Source organism: Furipterus horrens, unplaced genomic scaffold (genome assembly GCF_987537825.1).
Source record: "Furipterus horrens unplaced genomic scaffold, mFurHor1.1.pri manual_scaffold_5, whole genome shotgun sequence".
Taxonomy (NCBI): domain Eukaryota; kingdom Metazoa; phylum Chordata; class Mammalia; order Chiroptera; family Furipteridae; genus Furipterus; species Furipterus horrens.
This window is the reverse complement of record NW_028327175.1, coordinates 193,118,673-193,137,645: the sequence shown is the minus strand read 5'-3', so window position 1 is coordinate 193,137,645 and position 18,973 is coordinate 193,118,673. Positions and strand designations below refer to the sequence as shown.

General features: G+C 42.6%; 1 protein-coding gene across 3 annotated transcripts in view; it reads left to right on the top strand.

Moving 5' to 3' along the window:
• The window catches only part of SHTN1 (shootin 1), a 97,595-nt gene extending 80,846 nt beyond the window's left edge, over positions 1-16,749 (top strand). The window contains exons 16-17 of one of the 3 annotated variants that reach the window (XM_090278663.1): positions 1,141-1,333; positions 16,086-16,749. In XM_090278663.1, the coding sequence (XP_090134789.1) occupies positions 1,141-1,333; positions 16,086-16,308 (416 nt within the window). In that variant the 3' untranslated portion in view covers positions 16,309-16,749. Of the gene's footprint in view, positions 1-1,140; positions 1,334-13,431; positions 14,249-16,085 lie in introns of those variants that run through there. The other 2 variants (XM_090278666.1, XM_090278665.1) reach the window with 2 other exon arrangements.
• The last annotated feature ends 2,224 nt before the right edge of the window (positions 16,750-18,973 follow it).

Sequence of the window (18,973 nt, the reverse complement as noted above, 5' to 3'; positions counted from 1 at the left end):
ATAGGAGGCGCCACCACAGAATGGTGTAGACAGGGCTTTTTTTGTTTTTGTTTTTGTTTTTAATTAGAACTTCAGCTTTGGAGTCGATATGTGAAACTGTTGTAATAATCAGACACATTCATATACAAATAAAAAATTAAAATCCCAGAGTGTCATGTCAATGAGGGATTAGCTCGCATTTTGGGTTGTGCCCACTTTGTGCCACTTTTCTTTTTTAGGAGATGGTGACACGTCTTAAGGTTTATTCCAAGTTTTGTCCTCTTCTGATCGGCACTTTTCAAAGTTGTCCTCTGGTTCCATTTTTAGAAGTTCTAATTTTATTTGTACATTTGTGACTTATTTTATAAATCTCTTTGTTTTAAAAGGATTCCTTTTGAAGTGTCAAGAAAGACATATTAGAATCTTGCTTTGAAAAGAAAAACTGTTTCAGATAGCATCTTTCTAAAGATAGAAAATAAATCTTAGCTTCAACACCCAGAATTTTTAGATTGATATGCCAATAATTTCAGTAATCAGCCCTGTTATAGTTTTTTTTTAATCCCGTCCCAAAGAGCAGAAAAGTCTAAAAGGTAAACAGCCAAACTCTTTGCCACTTCGGTTTTATAATCTCGTGTCTGTATATTAACAGGAAAAAAATCCACTTACTTCTCAATCACATTAAAATGAAAATGTTCATAAAAGCTGTTTAATGCTCAAGAAGCCTTCATGAGCCTTTTAAAAAGAGCCTTTTGACATGTTCCATTTTGTGTTTAAAATGCAGAGCTGAGTTTGGGGAGGAGTTAACTCTTAAGAGGCCACATGGTTCAAGTAGGGCTGTCAGAAAGCCATACGCAGGAGAAGAAAGAGTTCTCACAATTGCAGTATTTTTAAGGACTCTGGTCAGTGAGGGAACCATGGCCTGGGGTTTGCTGGTTTCTTTAAAAGTCTGCACACAATTTCTCAGCGTGGTCCCGGGGCACTGACTAGTACCGCCAAAGCAGAGCAGATTTCTAATAGGAACATTTTCCAGCATGCTTTTGAAATTTTAGCAGACGTGGCCTTTTCACTTCCTGAGGGATTTCCAGCTAATCTGTTTTTCAGTACCATGATAATCGGCATCACGCAGAATTATTAAACTTGAGGTATGTGTTTGGTTTTAAGGTCCAACCGGGATATTAGCCACCTCAGAGTCCAAATCCATGCCAGTGTTGGGTTCTGTATCCAGTGTAGCAAAAACAGCCTTGAACAAGGACACTCTGGAGGCAGAATTCAACAGCCCGTCCCGCCCAGCACCTGGGCCAGGCGAAGGGCCGTGTAAATTGGAAGGAGGCACAAGTACCAAGGTTACATTTCAGTAAGTAATAATGCTCTTTACTAAATAGTGTGTAGAAGAATCTGTGATAACTTAACTCGTGTGTTGTTCTACTTTATTTCTCTTTAGAGAGACTTTGATTTGGTTAGCCAGTAAATATTCTTCTTCCTGCGTTTGATGAGCCAGCTTTGGATTCTAGGCTCCTAGTTTAGAGGTTGTATTCCCATCCGAAGCAGACATGTGTAAAGAGGATTTCTGCCCCTAAACTGTTTGGGTAGTCAGGTTCTTCTCCTGCACAAAGAGTTGACTCGGGTGATAATTATCCACCATCAGAAGACAACCATTCTTTCAAGATAAGGGCTTGCTTGCATCATCTCTTGATGGTTCAGGAGAAGCTGAAGAAGATACTAGATCTTTGAGAAGAACTAGATCTTCAAACGTACTTTGAAGGGTACCTTTTTACAACCTTATTTTTGGTCCTCACTTAAAGATGAGCCTTAATATTTCTCTATCCTGAGAATGAAAACATACCGTGTAAAGAGTAATCTGTATAGACACTTTGTCACAGAGCTGATCCTGCTATTGAATGTGTTACCTACAGATTTGGTGGGAGATCTGTTTGTTTGTAACAATGACAGGCTCTTTTTGAAATGAGTCGAGTTTTGCTTTAGTTCTCTTGCCAGGGTGTCAGAAGGTTTGTCACTTGAAGAAAAGGAAGAGGGGAGATAAATCAGGTCAGCTGAGGTAATTGTAATCATGGTTAATGAAACCTTTGATTTCCGGTTCTGTCAGGAGAGAAAGAACCTTTCTTTGTACCTCTACCTGTCTTAGTTTAAAAGGTGAAGGCTGGACAAACGAAGGTGAAATTCCATTTAGATCTACTTTTGCCAGCTGGTATTTTCTTCCATTCTTGCGTTTCTCATTGGTACTATTAACGTTCTTTTTCTCTTTCGGAATGAATGGCCTTCTTTGCCGATTTACAGTTTTATCTAATTTCATTGTGTTTAAAAGCACATTTTCTCCTGCAGTCGTGTGTTTCTTCTGACTACAGTCATTTGAACAGTTCTAACAGGAAGATGATCTATATTCATTCTTCATCTCTCCTGTTAGATTTGTTTAACATCTAATTTGACATCAGCAATCGGGCTACATTTGAACCAATATCCAGACACAAAAGCAATTTGGCTCCGCCAAGTTAGTTTCTGAGAAATGCTTCAGTGTGTGTGTATAGATTTTTTTTTCCCTTTACCATTTTACACAGATAATCTTAATCAGAAAATACGGCAACTCCTTTTTCCTTTTGTCTGCCTTTTATTCTCCAAAAGTAAGTGGAAATTACATTCCCAAGGAAGGAAATGAAATAATTGCAGGCCCAAGGTCTGCAAAATGTGTTGAATTGACAGTGAAAAGGATCTATGTGTTGACAGATGCCGTTGTTAGAATCCATAAAGGCCGATGGGAAGCTTAATTTATTTTTTATCTTGCTTGTTCAATGACTGCTCAAGAAACGCATTTCAATTTAATTTATCTACTTAAAGCACTAATACAAATACTCGGCTGCGGTATTAACTTTCCAACTTTGTAACCTAATGCTTGATTATTCAGTTCTTGACATTCTTTAGCTGCAATAACTAATACCATCTATTTTCATAGAAAAAAAAGCCATTTAACAAAGAGGAGTACCTTTCTGAAAAGTCTGTTTAAGTACAATTAGACTCTCCAAATGAATCCGAGCATTTTCTGTATGTACGTGGTAATTATTCACTTCATTCACGGTTAAACCTAGCTTTGCAATGAGGAAAAGAAGTTTACCATCATTTAGTTATATGTAAGCTTTCAAGGTAAACACTCATGCAAATTATCAGGATTCCCTGAAACGAATCTCGCTGCCAGCAACGAAAAGGGTTATTTTCAGGACTGTTTCTGGCTGCCGCCAATAAGCATACTCGGTTCTACAAAGCATAAGGTAGGGGCAAACCACATTGTCTTATCTCATAGACCTGAATTGTCCAAGCACTTTGAAGTCAGATCAGCAGTTAAAAGTGACATGTTTCCTTTGCTTTTTAAAACTGTCTAGTTTATATGGATCTGTGGGGAGACTGCCATAGTGTTTCAGGTGAGTGACACTGTGGGCTCTTGACAGGGACTCGAGGTCAAGGGGTTAATTACAGCAGTCTCTAGTGCTTACATTAACAGACACACACACACACCACCCCCACCTCCATCCCCACCCCCTAGTCCCTTCTACCCTTACCCTCCGCTCCTCCCTCCACTCTGGCCTCTCTGTCCAGGTTTGGATCCACTCTTGCCCTTTGCTTGGCTGTACCCTCTGCCCAGAATGTCATTCCCCAGCTACATGACCTGCTATCTCAACCCCCATTGTTTCTTTGCTCCACGTCATCTTTTAAATGAGGCCTGCCCCCACCACCCTATTTAAAATTGCCTCTCATCTTCCTCTAAACTTTGATTCCTCCCTCACATGCTCCATTTTCCCCACAGCAGTTTTCTTCTAATAGAGTGTATGCTTTACTTACTATACTTAATGCTCATTTTCTCTCTTCCCCTGCTAGGATGTCGGCTCCATGAGGACAGGACATTTTTTGTGTTTTGTTTCCAGGCGTATCTTAAATACTGGGAAAAATGCCTGCCTTATGGTTGGCTCTCAGTAAATATTTGTTGAGTAAATGAACAGAATGAGTACATTTTTTAGTATCAACAGAATGGCAGAATATCAACTGATTAAAATACTCAAATAACCAGAATCCCCCCATTATTTAACAGTTACACTGTACATAAGCCAGAAATAAAAGATTTTTGTTTGTTGTTTCGTTGGCTTATTTGGTTTTTCAAACTTTTTTTTTTAAATGCCTGGGAGTCATTTATATCCAGCTCAGTTTTGCATATCTTCTGCATCTTTGTACAGACACAAGATAAAGTTATCAAGGCAACAGACCACCTGTTGTAGAAGCAAGGTTCAGGTATGCTCACTTGATTGGCCTCAGGGAGACATGGAAAGTTTGCTCATCTACTAAGAAGAGTTTTAAAGTAAGAGTAGAAGTAAAGGTGTTTTCTGCATAAGATCTTTGCTTAACCAGAAAATTAATGAACATCAAGCTATTCCTAGAAATTTCTTTTAATAAATTCCTAAAATCGACATATGTGCGTATCCCAAATAATTGCGTTAACTCCTGTCTGGTAAATTATAGAGCCAGAGATACATACAGTATATGGATTTATTTCCTAGGGACTTGTGAGGAGGCAAGAGATGTCATTAATACTTAATTAAAGGGTAATTAAAGTTAATATTTTTGTTACCAGCCTAATCAAAGCAAGGTGCTTTCTTGAAGACGAAGAAGCAAACGAAAGGAAAAGATAATCAGGACTTGGAAAAGCCTAATTGTTTCTATTTGATAATAGCATTAGGAGTATTTGTGTGCTGTTCATTATTTCTAGTAAGTATATACTATCTTGTAATAATTTCTTAAATCAAACAATGACTCTGGATTTCATTAATTTTGGTGGGTTCTAAGTGAGACAGGAATTATGCTCACAATCTCCCTTGATGCCGTGAGAGGGAAAGAGCCGGCCAAAGGAGACGGAGCTTTCATGTTCTCTCCTGACAGTTACAATATAGTGAGACTCACTGATTCAAGCTAATCTCAATAGGTGGGATGTTGAATGCAAAATAGGGAAAATTCCAAATTATAGAATTTTAAAATTATTTTCAGACAGCTGCAGTACCTGCTAACAGGCTGAATGTTGCACAGGGTCAGGAAAACAAGACTGATTTGTGTTCCCACCAGCAAAAAGCCTGTAGATTGGAGAGGTCAGTAACAGGGAAGCGCAGTGTGGTCAGCTCTCTAAACCCATGCCTGTACATAGGGTGGTAAGCAGACGTCAGAACCAAATTCTACAGTTAGGTAGACTAGGTAGGGTTCTGCTCTCCGGTTTACCATTAGTATCTTTGACCTAGAGAAAGTTATTTAATCCATGACTGTTTCCTGATCTGTACCACGAGGGCAATAATGCCTGCCTTGTAGGGTTGTCATGTAAATGAGATAATATCTGAACTGTATTTTAATCCATTCCTTTTCTACCTTACGTTAAAATTATAACGCTGAGCCATTACTACATAATCAAGGACAAAAGTTAGAGTTGAAAGCTTGGATACTGGACACCTGGCTTATTGACTGGGCCAGGTTTCCTTGGGGAAGCTGTAACCTCTGTGTTTTGGTTTCTTTTTGTGGTGGTTTTTTCTAATCTAAAATCGAGTCATGTAGATTAGGTACTCTTCAGAGTCCCTTTCAGCCCTAGAACCCCAATAATCCCTCACTCATGTGGTTGCTTGGTAAAGATGCTCATAGTTAAGGTAAGAAACAAGAGTTAAGTACATATTTTTTACCTGTACCATGTCTCTCAATACAGTAAAACACACACAAACCGCGAAATGTAAAATAATTCATTTGTCGATGACGTCATCAGAACTTACAAGGTCGAATCACAATGATTGTCACCCTTCAGAGTAGTACAGTATTCCCTCACTTGTCGCGGGTATTACATTCTAGATCCCCCTGCGAAGTAGGAACCTTACATTTATTCTACACTCTTAAACCTACGTAACTTTAACAACATACGTACACAGTACCGCAAAATCCCGCGATATAGCGAAAAATCCGCAATAAATAATTAAATATATATTTTTTAAATCCCGTGATACAGTGAGGCCACGATAGTGAACCGCGATAGAGGGAGGGACTACCATACTCTGAAGGGCTGGGATACTTCTCCCAGCCTGTCCCTGTTGCCCCAGATGCTTGTAGCCCCCTTTGGATCAGAGATACCCGATCACAGATCATGTCAGTTGGATACTCATCCCTGTGGATCTTGGGGGGCAGAACGTGGCTGAAACATCAAGTGCTTTGGAGTCACTCTGCGGGTGGCACAGTGATGAGGACTAGTGTCAGTATTTGGTGTGCTCAAAAAAGATATGGCTTATTGTAGTCACCTGTATGTTCAACATACGTTTCCAAATGACTTTGGCTTTTGAAAGTGGATTCAGTTTTTGGAAATAGCCATGAGTTTGACCCCCACTGCAGATACATTTTTAAAAAATGTGATGCAGACACTTGACAGGCTTCCCAAGGAAAGGTACAGAAAAATACCATGTAGCACAGTCAAGTCAAAGCTCATTGGTGCCTACCCTTCCTTCTTTTATTCCAGTTAGGTTGACGAGTTTCAAATGTACACATTCTGGGGTCTTGATTAATGGGTACCTAGGAAGTTCATATTTCAGAAACAAATGTAAGTTGAACAATAAGTAAGAAATGTGGTTTGCCTAGATCTGAGTAAGATTGTCTTCCATTTTAATCCTGTGAAACATGTTAGCTCTGTTATCAGTAGAATGCAGATGTTGTTTTCCTGATATAGGCGAAGTAAATTGGGAAAACATTTTGGGGGTAAAAGCCTACACCATTTTCTTATATGTTTCTCCTCTTTTTTAGTTAATATTTTCTATTACTCTTCAATTAGTTATTAATGTATATCCATATGTAATACTACCCATTCAAGAGGAAATGTGCCTAAGTTGTGGCTAGCAGGGTGTCTTTGTGGATGGTGGGTGAAGACTGTGCGTATTGGAACCAGTGTCCAGTTAAGGAGGCTCAGGACTTTGGAATTTGCTTCTGTGGTCTTTTGTTGTTGTCGCTGTAGTTTCTGAGAGCCAGGTACTTTCATGGATGGTTTTAATTCTCCCAAACATACAGAATGGACATATCCCCATTTTAAAGATGAGAAAACTGAGGTTCAGTGAGACAAACAATTTGCCGAAAAGTCTGTTCCTAATCCATAGTTGGGTCAGATTTTATCTGAACCTTTTTCATTGTGTCTCCAAAGCCCATAGTTTTGAAGTATAGCATACTGCTCTGAATGTATCAAAACTTGAGGGACGGAGGGAAGAAAGCGACCTTGAGGGTTCTTGTATAGAAAGTGTTGGTTCCCCAGTCAAAGCTCTCCGTTAGCCCAGTGATGCTCACATCCTGCCCCTCTGACCCTGCTTACTCACAGGTACTAGCATCTCATCTCTCTCCCTCTTCCTAAGGCTAGCCTACGCGATTAAAATATCTCTTGCCAAGGGAAGGAAGTGTTTCTTAGTGCAGCAAAGACTTCTGAAAGGAGAGCCAGTCTGAATTAACACGAAGACTTTTAAAGAGTACTTAGAAAGGAATTACTTTACTGTTTTTCATGTCAGACATCCAACAAAGGGGCAATGCTTCACAAATAAACTTTGGAAATTATCGCATCAGAATACCAGCCTAAGCTACTTTAGTCTTGGGCGTAAATTTAATTTACACATTTTTAAAAGTTAATGACATTTCAGAATACCAAAGGATAGTTTATTCCCAGAAGTCAGTCAAACACTTTGGTGAACATATCGGACTCTATCGTTGGATAATATAATAGGATCACATGAGGATGATTCGCTGTGAATCCTGTTGTTTCATACATTCTACAGCCAAAGTAAACTTTATGGTTGTATGCACTTCCTGCTGTACCTCTCTGAGGGAGCTCCATCTTTGGCTGATGACCAGCTAGGGCCCTGACTTTGTGCTTAGTGTCCCTTGGTCATCGTGTTTCAGGACATCTCTGTTACAAACAGAGGTAGGACGAGTGGGCCTTCAGTGTGGAGAAAGGTGAGCAGGTCTTAAGAGTTCTGCTCCACAATCAGGCAGAGGCCCAAGAGTATCTTATCTTCTTGCCACTGGCTTTTTTTGACTCTTAATAAATCTAGACGTGGCCCTGCTTGTCTGTACTGAGCTTTATTTACCCAGGTTCACTTTTTCTATTGATTGCTTTCAGGAAGGTTGAATATCCTCCTGACAGTGTCAACTAAATAAAACAGTCCACCTCAAAGATGATTTTTCATTTCATCTAGTTATGGTCCTTCTATAAAACTTTGCTCAAAAGGCGAGAATCCATTTGAAAGTGAACTCAGGGTCCATTGTAATTGGTGTGATTTGAGTGATTTCATAGCTGTGTCCTCATCTCTTGGTCATTCTCAAAGATGCTTTTAAGCCACAATTGCCAGAGACTCATCTAGGTAACACTTCTCTACCTCATCATGATATTCTTCAATCCAGATCTTCCCTAAGCCTTTATCAAGCTCTTTTAAAATTTCCTCTTTAACTACCAGATAGGCAGCTACTTGCCTTTTTTGTCTGAGAAGTCAAAACAGGTCACATTGTGCCCTGGAAGAATTGAGAAAAGAAAAAAGAAAAAAAAGAGAAAACCCATGTAGCAATTGTAGGACTTCAATTTCCAGAGAAAAATGTTTGTTTCCTATAAAACCATTTTTATTTTAATTTGCTTGTAATTTCTAGTTATCATATCTCTAAATACATGTGACTTTTGACCCCACACAGATTTATTCTTCTAGAGTTCATCTTGGTTGAGCCATTAACTGAATACCAAAGGTAGCCGATTAAAGATAAATTTTAGATGTCTCTTGGTTAGTGTGATTAGTCAAACATTTCTGTGAAGGAAGAAAAATGGAATTGCCTTTCCGAGGGTTTTGAATTAAAAACAAGATTGATTTCATCATTGGTTGACCTCTAACTGGTCTCTCCAGTTTTGCTTCCTCATTTCCAGCGTGAAACTCATGTAGCAAAATGAAATTGAGAAGCACCACTCTTTTGGATCGGAGCTAGAAAATCTGAGCCTTTGATATATGTTTCCAAAGAGCAGTTGAGAGTCTTAACTTACTGTAAGGGAAATGTGACTTAAATTATTCTCTCAAATATTGATCTCAGCTTGAAATTCATTTGGCTGGTCATGCAGCTGTTCCTTTAGAGAAGTTTGGTTCCCCAGATGGAAAATAGAAGAGTTCTTTTAGCCCCCATGGTGGGAGAGGGTGCGTTTTCTTTCTGCATTCCCACCTCCACCATTTCCACCTCTCGGCCTCTCCTTCTTTCTCCCCCATTTTGTGTGAGTGGGAGTGAGCATGAGTGCCCATGTGCATGGTGTGGGGGGCAGAACGGAGGGCACCTTCCCTGTACTTAGGAGACATTTGTTTCTGACAAGAGACTACCAGCAAGCAGAATGAACTGCATGGAAGTTACTGCTTAATCTGATGCTCTCAGACAATTAAAGGATTTTGTCTGCTCTTAACTGTAATCTTAGTACTGCTGAATGGTGTCCTGACACCGCAGGAAGCGGCTGGGCCCCAGCAAAGCATGGCCACAAAGCTGCTCCCTGTGCGCCTGCACACGGGCCATTAAGTTTGAACAACAAAATTAGCGGACAACTGGATGTTCTGGAAGTTGAGATCCCCTCACTTAGCCTTTTCTTCCTACCCCCCAAGGAGTCATCCTGTGGGCTGCCCGGAAGGTCCGCCGGGCACTTTTGTCCCCGACGTGTTCTGAGTGGCCGTACACACAGCAGCTTCTTCCAGGTTAATTGTGGGGGCCGCGTTACACCTGGCGTTAAAGTGCTGCCGAGAAACGCTCGGCTCTCTCAAGCAATTAATTGCCTTGGAACGTGTGGCTCCAGTTGCAAATACCTGGGATGGGAAGGGACTTAGCAGAAAATAGATCGCTTCTGCAAAGGGAAGCACAGGGCTTTCGGTGTTTTGTAAATTTCTAAAACACATCTTTCAATAGTCTCCGCAGTGTGTGTGTGTTTCCTTTTATTGGTGTATCGTGGGGTATTTATGCAAACAGAGGGAGCTGATGGAAACTTACATGCAGCTTCAGACTTAAGGACAGATTGACCTAACTCCTGAAACCCGATCAGCGCATTTCATTTGATATCTGCTCTGTCGTGTAACGAAATGAAGCAGCGCACCGAATTCTTTGTGACTTCCCATCTTAAAAGAGTTGCAAGTATGCAGTATAGTAAATGTAGAGAAAAATCTTTACAAATTTAAAAAGGCGGTTCTGGAAACTTAGAATGAAAATGACGAGCATTCAGTGCACGGCTCCTTTTCTGAGGAGCCGGTGTTATATGTGGTCATTTGGTGGAAGACTTTTTGCCTCTTCAGATATTTCTCTTAAATAACCTCCCCCTTTAATAGCTGGGATCTGAATGGACTTTTCACGGTGACTTAGAGTTGTGCAAAATTACAAAAAGCCTTGGAAGGGGTCCCCAAAATGTGCAGCCCATTTCAGAATCTTTGCCAGACCTGAAATTAATCTGAGTTCCCGCGCTATCAGCGTTGGTTGTGCTGGTGACGACGGTCCAGCCTCCGCTACAGGAATGAGGACCTGGGACCAGGCATGGCCGTAGGCCGCGTGCTCTGCGGTGTCACCCTGCGCAGAGATGCCTGCGCTGCCCTCACTGCTCCATGAGGACACAGATGGCTGTGGCCACCGCTGTCACCTGTAGGAAAGGAAGTCTTGTTCAGCTTGAGGGCAAATCCACATCCGGAAGCTGCTGTCGGGTTTTCAACCATGGCGGCCTTCTGTGGTGTCACAGTTATTTTTCAGGATGTAAAATCACATCTATTTTTCCCCTCGCATAGAAGCTGACCCAGATTGACAAACTAATTTATTCTTGAAGCTAAAATGGAGTTTTTAAAAAGTACACAAAACCAAAAGAAATTAGCTTTGTTCTACCTGCATTGAAAGCATCAGAATTGGTAATAGTATAGAAAGTGTCCTTTTGTGTTTTGAAAGTCTATTTGGGGAAATTTGGGACAAGTGTTATTAAAATCTCCTGGAAAATAGGGTGTCTGAGAGAAACAACGAAAACCACCGCTGTGGCACGGCCGCTGCCGTTCGCTGCTGTGTGACCATATAAAGGGCTTGGGGGGGAAAGCAAGACTTATTTTTACACAAGGGGAAATAGAACACGGACTTCCTTTTTGGAGTTTTCCCAGGAAACTACTCTATAAAGACGAATTTAAATCTTTTCGTTTTCTGTCCTTGAAGGTGGTAAGTATGATTGCAGCTTTATCCATTTTTATTGTAAATGAAACAGAGTTCAGACCGTCCGGCTGTGCGTCATTGTTGGACGGCTGCCACCGACTAATGCAGACGTCCCACTGGGAGACCAGAGAAGGACTATACTTTGATTCACCAGATTGTGTTAAATAGTCCAGCTGTTGCGATTTGAAAGATAGTTACCTCAGAAGTGAAAGAGAAATGAACTTGGCATTTATGCCTCAAACCATTTTTCTACTGTTTGGCAATCAGCTTTTCAGAGGTAGCATTTTATAAAATAACTCTCACCGCTTAAAAAGTTTCATTCACTGTAATGTTCAAAATGTCTCACCTTTATATTATCAGTAAAATTAAGCTGGAGGGATATGTAGAATTTGCATGAAATAAGCATTTCCCCCTTCATTTCATGAGCTTTGATTGCATTCAATTGAGCTCAGGACCACAGCGATTAGGGCTCTTTTTGGGCATTAGTTAATTTGAATTGCAGCCGAAATGTTAGCTAGAATGTTGTTGGATGTAATTGGAACGTGGAAAGTTGATTTTGAAAGGAATTTCACTGAATGCAAACAATGATGTGCTTTTTAAAAAATTAGAATTCCGCATTTTCATCTCGTCGTATAGTCTGAGAAATCACCGACTCTTTCATGGAGTTCAGCTTGGCCAGTACCGTTTGCGATTGTTCTGATTCTTCTGGTACCAGTGCAGTTTGGAGTTAAGTCTTTCCCTCTATCAGCAAATGGCCTAACCTGTCTGAGACCCTCTTGCAGTTGGGGAAACCCAGCTGCTTTCTGAAAGGGCACGCAGCTTGGCCTGGACACCAGGCTTTTTCGTAGAGTACCATAGGTTGGTATATTGTCTCCGAGCTTTTATTTTGCTTTTACCTTTTCTTTTTGTCTTGAAATAGCCCTTGACCATATGATCTAAAATGACCTGTGAAACTATCTATTTGAATAGACTATAAATGACTACTGGTATGCCGTGGTAAGAAAAAAAAATATTGGACAGGAAATCAAGATTCCCCAATTTTAGTCCTGTCATCTGCTATTAACAAGTTGTCCGTCGTTGGACAAATTATTTCACTCACTTCTTTGATGTCTTCATCTGACAAATGAAAAGGGATCAGTGATCCCTGTCATCTTAAACATCCCACGATTTTAGTCTTACTTTTTCTCACCTGTTAAAATTAAGGCTACTTGGAGATTTTGCAGGATACAGGAGGTCGGCCATACTTTTCATGAGTATGGAATTTTAATTATTTGTGGTCACAGCCCTTAGCTGAAGAATTGAAGTAGAAAAATTGAACAGAATCATAGTGTGCTGCATGTCCTATTGGATTGTTGCATTTGCGTGCCTGGGATTTTTACCTTGAGGGAGAAACTTCAGATTTAACTTCCTGAAGCTGCCACTGCAGCTGCCTAGAGAAGGAGCCTGGGTTCCTGGCACCGTGGCTGAAGGGGCTCTCTTGCTCCTCCCATAGAAGGGAATGGAGCCAGAACGAAGCCTAGGAGGAAGGCCCCTCATTCCAGAGGGAGCCCTGGGCAGCTGCCCATGGGAACCAGGAATGGACCCAATGTCAAACCAGGAGGAACTATTGATACAAGTCACAGAGGGGAAAAAGCAGAACAACAAAAAAAAAAAACAAGGGTAGCTTGAAGAAATGGACTTCATATTTATATATCTGAAAGATGCTGCTGAAAACAGCGATTCAGAAAGAAATGATTAAACATACCAGAATTAGCCTGTGGCATCATTGTTTTTGTAGGAGATGCTTTTGGTAAACAGCATGTTGCTGTGGGAAAAAAGCAGGAACGTGGCCACAGAGCTCCCGATTGTTGTTGTGGCTCTGCTACTGCGAAGCCGTGGTTTTAGGCCTGGCTCTTCCCCTCGCCAAACGCCGTTGTCCTCATCTGTGAGAGGAGGACAGATGGGATGAGATGACCAGCATAGTCCCCCTTAGTGTTAACCCATTGGAATTCCAGGTCCGTGCTCATTAACCTCGAGAAACTCAGCGCGCAGATTCAGAGAAATCGCCCCCTGTGCCAAGTTCAGTGCTAACCAACAACGGAGTTCCCCAGCTCCTTTGTGATTTCATAGTAGATTAATCTGCAATTGAGAAGCTTACTTCAAGAAAGAGGAACAATTCTTTGGACTGCACCAATTCCGGGACAATTTCAGCCTGACAATACCAGGTTTCCAAGTTTTCAGTTCAATCAGCGTTCGTTTGTTGCTGGCTTGAAGCCCCGAGAGCACTTCCTGGAAGTGTTCGGCCTCCAGCCGATGAAGGAAGCTTTTTTAGGATGTACTCACGGCCCCTGCACCTGCAGACACACATGGGCACGAAAACATCCATACTCGTCCTGCACAAGTGGTGAAGGTCAGTATGGGTGGCAGGACTTTGCTCACTTAGAATGAACACTTCTTTGCACGCTCAGAGCAGGTTGGCTGGCTTGTGCACAGTGAGCTCAAACCCAGGATGGTGGAGCCAGACTGGTGCCTTGAGCTGCAGGCTTTGTGGCTTTGACTGTAATGACCTAGATAGGCTGGAACTTCATTTCCTAAAATTCCCTTGTCCATTTGCTTCTAGGTTAGGGAAACCACCGGGGAAATTTGCATGAGATTGAGAAGGCAGAAGTCACACAGTAGGCTTTTTCTAATGCTCTGAAGGTCCACGCTGTTACAGTTCACGCATGTTGTTACCTGGTTGGCATGTGGCAGCAGCTGGCCCTCAGTTTCTCCAGCTTCTCCAGTCCTAGGCCAGGTGCACGTGCATTTCCACAAGGAAGGGCCCCAGCTTATCCTGCAGGTGATCTTCTTCATCAGAGGCGGAGACCCAGAGGGACAGAGGCAGCGCTGCTTTGTCTTCCCGCTCTTGCCACTTGTCATCCACCTTCCTTTTCAGCTGCCAGAATTGCTGACTTCATGCCCAGCGTCGGACGCAGAGGCAACAAACTTCAAGGACTGCCTGATAGCTCCCTGCGCTGCCTGAGGTCTAACTCCCGTAATTAATCCCTCATGGGAGTCATAGTGTCTGCTTCTCTGACCACACCCCAATAGGTACGGTCGCTCAGGTGCGGCCGGGCTCAGAGAAAGTCAAACCAGGCACCACGGGGGAAATGATAGCCCATTCTGATGCCCCAAGTACAGTAACAGACATCTTGAGGCGTGGCTCCTCGGCCAAGGTAGACGAGCAGGGTCTGGGTGTTATCTAAACAAGGGCATTGCCCCATCAAGGCAAAAGTAAAGGAGTCTGTCCTCACGATAACCTCGCTTCCCTCTCAGGCTCCTGGGCGCCTCTTTGCTTTACCACCCTCCGAGGAAGACGGAGTTCTGCGTTAATCCCCTAACGCTGTGAGCACATCACACACTGTAACCGGCTAGCCCGCTGGAGTGGTTTTCAAGATTTGGATGAATCTCCTAGCACTGGTCAGAAAGTGATAAAACGGTGGTCGTTGGGTTTGCGGCTTTTGGCACCTGTGCCTGGACCGAGCAGGCTGTTCTCCCTCAGTAGCTGATCGTTTGTTCTGGTGGTTTTGTTGTGTAAGAGAGACTTCCAGACCTCCTCACGCCAAAGCCTTGCTGTCTGTCCGCCCACTCATCACCAGCCTTTCCCATGCAGTTCATTAGTACTCGCTCACTCACTGACCCCACAAATGAGTCTGTGCTCGGTGCTGGCTAGGGCAGACCTGGGCGCAAAGCCGAACAGTCCGTTTCAGGGTTGCTTACCTCGTATTTGCACAGTATTTAATTATCACTGTAGTAAGCCCAGCAAGGGCGGGGGAGTACTGAGTGGTAAGAGAGTGTCTAACCGGAGGGTCTGACCTGCGCCAGGAGTCAGGGAACGGTAGAAATCAGCTCCAGGTGATGGGCTGGTAGAACAGTGGGCAGAGCCTGGCATCCAGAGGTGGGCGGGGGTGTGCTGGCTCATGGTTAACACCCCAGCGTTTGCCAAGAAGAGCGGATAAGTCTGAGTAGCCCCCGCCCTGCCTACTACCCACCCCTCAACCGTCAGGCACCAGATCAGCAACCTGGTATCTTCGGGTGGTGACTTCTGACCATGACTTCAGAGAGGAGGAGGTGCCAGCTGCCTAATTCCGTGACACATGGCAAGCGTGTTTCAGGACATCCCTTTCCATGAGGAAATTGTCATCCCCTCAGCTTGAGAAGCAGGAGCTTTTTGCATCAGAAGAGAGAAAAGGAAAGCCTCTGTGGGAAGAGAAATGGCACCTACAATTCAGTAAGAGATTTCCCAAGAAACGTGATTCTCCTGTTTAGAAAAAGTTTATAGTAACTTAGCGTTTTGGCTGGTTCTCTGGGTTCTCCCATCAGCCTTTGTTCCTCCCCTCGCCCCCGTTTCTGACCAGGGTGCTCCTTGTGTCCCGCTGTCCATCGGTGCTGAGGATGATGTGCTCCCTCGTCCAGGCAGCCCCCTCATAACTAATCAGCAGCCACATGTGCCCAGGGGCACGAGGCAGGGGTTCACTTGGCTGCTCCCAGCTGAGTGAGGGCGGGACAGGAGTCCGGGGCTCAGGCAGTGGGGAGGTCCGCATATGTCCCTGAGCTTTGTGCTTCCTGGGAAGAGCATGTCATTAAGCAGGTAGGTGCATTTGGCTTTTTAATGCTTCTGTTGTTAATTGCTCTGACTTCTTCCGCCTTCTTTTTTTCTGGCCTTGTGCTCCTAATGTGTAATCTAATAGCTTCACTGTTTTAAATGGCTGGCATCTCAAAGACCACTTTGTGCATGCTAATTAGGCTAAGAACATTTTGGATTTTTTGTTTGCTTGAATTCAGGAATATGAAAGACAAATATTTCCTCTCTCTGCTTTTTAATTTTCTCATTTGTTTAACTGTTCATTCCCTAGGCCTCCCAGTAACACCAGATGGAGGAGACAGTACATCACCAGTGAAAAACAAGCTAAACCAGTTGTAGTTTTAGATCCTGTTTCCTCACATGAACCCCAAACCAAAGACCAGGTTGCCGAGAAAGACCCAACTCAACGCAAGGATGACGAAGGTGAAATTAAAGCAGAATACAAGGAAGATGGCGCTGAAAAAATAAGAGACACAGACAGTTCCAACTGCTGATCCGTAAACCGGAAGGCTGACGTATTCAGAAGTCCTTTTCAATATGCACGTGATGGGTGTTGGTGTATTGGCAAGGGCTCCAAACGTTCTGTTCTTACCACTGTATTCAGACTAGAGGTTCTTATCTCCTGTCACTGTTGTAAGTAGTTTACCTATAAATATAAGTAAGCTGTTTGGCAAATTACACAGGCTATGTAGTTTTTAAAAACATTTATAGGGATAAGGTTGTTATTCTTTTTCTAATTACTGTATTAAGAGTGGCTTTTTTTTTTTTTAGAAGGTTACAAAACATTCAGATGTTGCTATCTTTTTCGTTAATGTACACACCGCTGTTCATATGTAATGCTGAGAGTTTGCAGCGCTGTGGATAATTGGATCAACAGAACTGAGTAACTTAAGGTGATTTAAAAAGCCCCAAGATAAGCTGCTTGTTTTTTTTTTGGAGCTGATCCTCTTTTGATGGAGGAACTGCAGCAGCGTGGGAATTGTGAAGCACTGTGGCATACAAATTATTTTGGAGGATATACCGAGATAAACTTAAAACTCGGGAGCTGGCATCCAACCAGTATTCCCATAATCAGTGTTGATGACACACATCGTTACTGGTGGGACGGGAACTCCACACTCCTGATTGTGTGCAAGGCCTCCCAAGGACTTTGGTGGGAGGGCTCTGGTGGCCTGAGCGCAGCGCTGAGGTCACAGTCCAGTCCTCGAATGTAATAGAGTGTTATCTCGGTAAACCATGTGCTCTGTGCTCTGAGTTAATTGTGTTTTCTCATGTACTAATGTGGCACAAGCACCCTTTTTAATCACAGTTCTTATTTTCTTGCTTCACCGCTGTTCTACATTACATAGGTTTGTTGTTAGGTTTTGTTTTGTTTTTTGTTTTTGTTTTTTTTTTGGTAAGAAATTAAGTGGTAGTTAGTCTCTAAAAATACAATGTTTCAGTCTACCACAGTGAATAAATAGAAATGTAATCAGGGATAAAAAAAAAAAAGTATGCAGCTTTTCAAGGTTGATTGTTTCACAATTGATGTTTATTTAAAATAAGTGGTAATGTACTTGAATGCATTTTTTTTTTTTTAAGGCAATGATTCAGTCATGGTAATTTTACTATTAAAGAAAGTGAAAGGTTTAGTTGTGTTAGCATAGCTCAGCATGTAGCTGTCAGGTGTTTCTCACCCAAGGGCAAAGGAAAATGATCGTAATAATTGCAGTAGCTGTACGTATTGTACTTTATTTTTTTGCACGTGTGCTAAGCATAGGCTTGAAGAGGCGGGTGGGCAGGTCCATCTACTTCCTAAATTTGGAGATAATTATCTTTCTGTAGGTGCGTGATGCTTGACTGTTTCCATGTTCTCCCAGTGACGGTTTGACAGTTACTTCTCAGTTTACTCCCGGGAAATTAAAATGTCATGTTTTCAACTGTTAACCTTCCCCAACTGAATAATACCGCTGTGTGATATACTAACTACAAACTGCATTAATTGACTTACACAAGTTCTGTTATGCTGTGACTGGAACTCTCCTTACCACACTTATTAAAAAAAAAACGAAACACCAACGGTATCCCATGAAAGGTCACTTGTGGTTATTGACATTTTGGGGTGAGGTCCCCAAATTTGACATTCTTTAAAAAAAAAATTATATGAGCGTTGGTAACGTTAGTAATGTTTAATCACGCAGAAAGTGGTTTATTTTGAGGACGTTTATTCCCTGTTTCTTCACGCCCTCCTCCTTCCCGTGTCTGTCCTCAGTCCACTGGGCTGTGCCGTGCACGTTTAGGGAGATGAGGACGTGTGTTCTCAGTCCCTACTGCAGCACGCACGTAAGAGCGTCCGGCTGTTGTGACAGCACCTGGTTTCCTGGGTGAGGAGTGAGCCGTGCCGGAGGCGTGCCAGCCAGCCCAGGCCGCAGCCGGTCCCTGGCCTTGACAGTGAGTGCTCTTGCCTTTTCTGAGCCACTTGCTTTCTTTCACCGTCATCACAATCACTTAAAATTAATCTGATACCAAGGTATTTGATGTAGGATTTCACCTGCCTTTTTCTGCCTAGTTTTCCCCTTTTCACAACAGGTTTTGGGAAGTTTTGCCCCTGCTGGGGGGTCGTATAATCAACAGGCAGGCTGGGGCAGGGGGACCTGGGAAGACCAGTGCTCGTATCTTCAAGGTACCGTCTTAGTTCTTGGCATGAAAACAATTGTAGACACCCTACTTATGTTATTTTAAAGTTGGAAGGGGCTGCCATCTTCCTGTTCTTGTTCTCTCTAAAAAATAATTTATTCTTCTGTTTTAGAAACAGGAATTATGTCACATCTGCTGCAGAGTTTTGTAACTCATGTGGATGCATTTTTATAGACAGTGAGGCAAAGGGATGTTTTTGTTTTTGCTATTAAAGAAAAAGACAGTGTCTCCCTTCCGAAAGAACACGAATTTAAAGAAAACTCTGGCACTTCTGTATCGGAGCTAGGCTCCCACTCTCATGCACAGAGGCCTCAGCAGTGCTGTGGAACTGGGATTGGCAGTGACTGTCAGGGCCCTAACCTGCAGCTTGTTTGCTCTGGGTGAAAGGATGGGGATTTTGTTTCTGGCTGCTCCCCAGTAACCCCTCCTCCTCTTCCCTCCTTGTGAACAGTGAGATGCTGGAAGTGGAGTGGTACAGGTAAG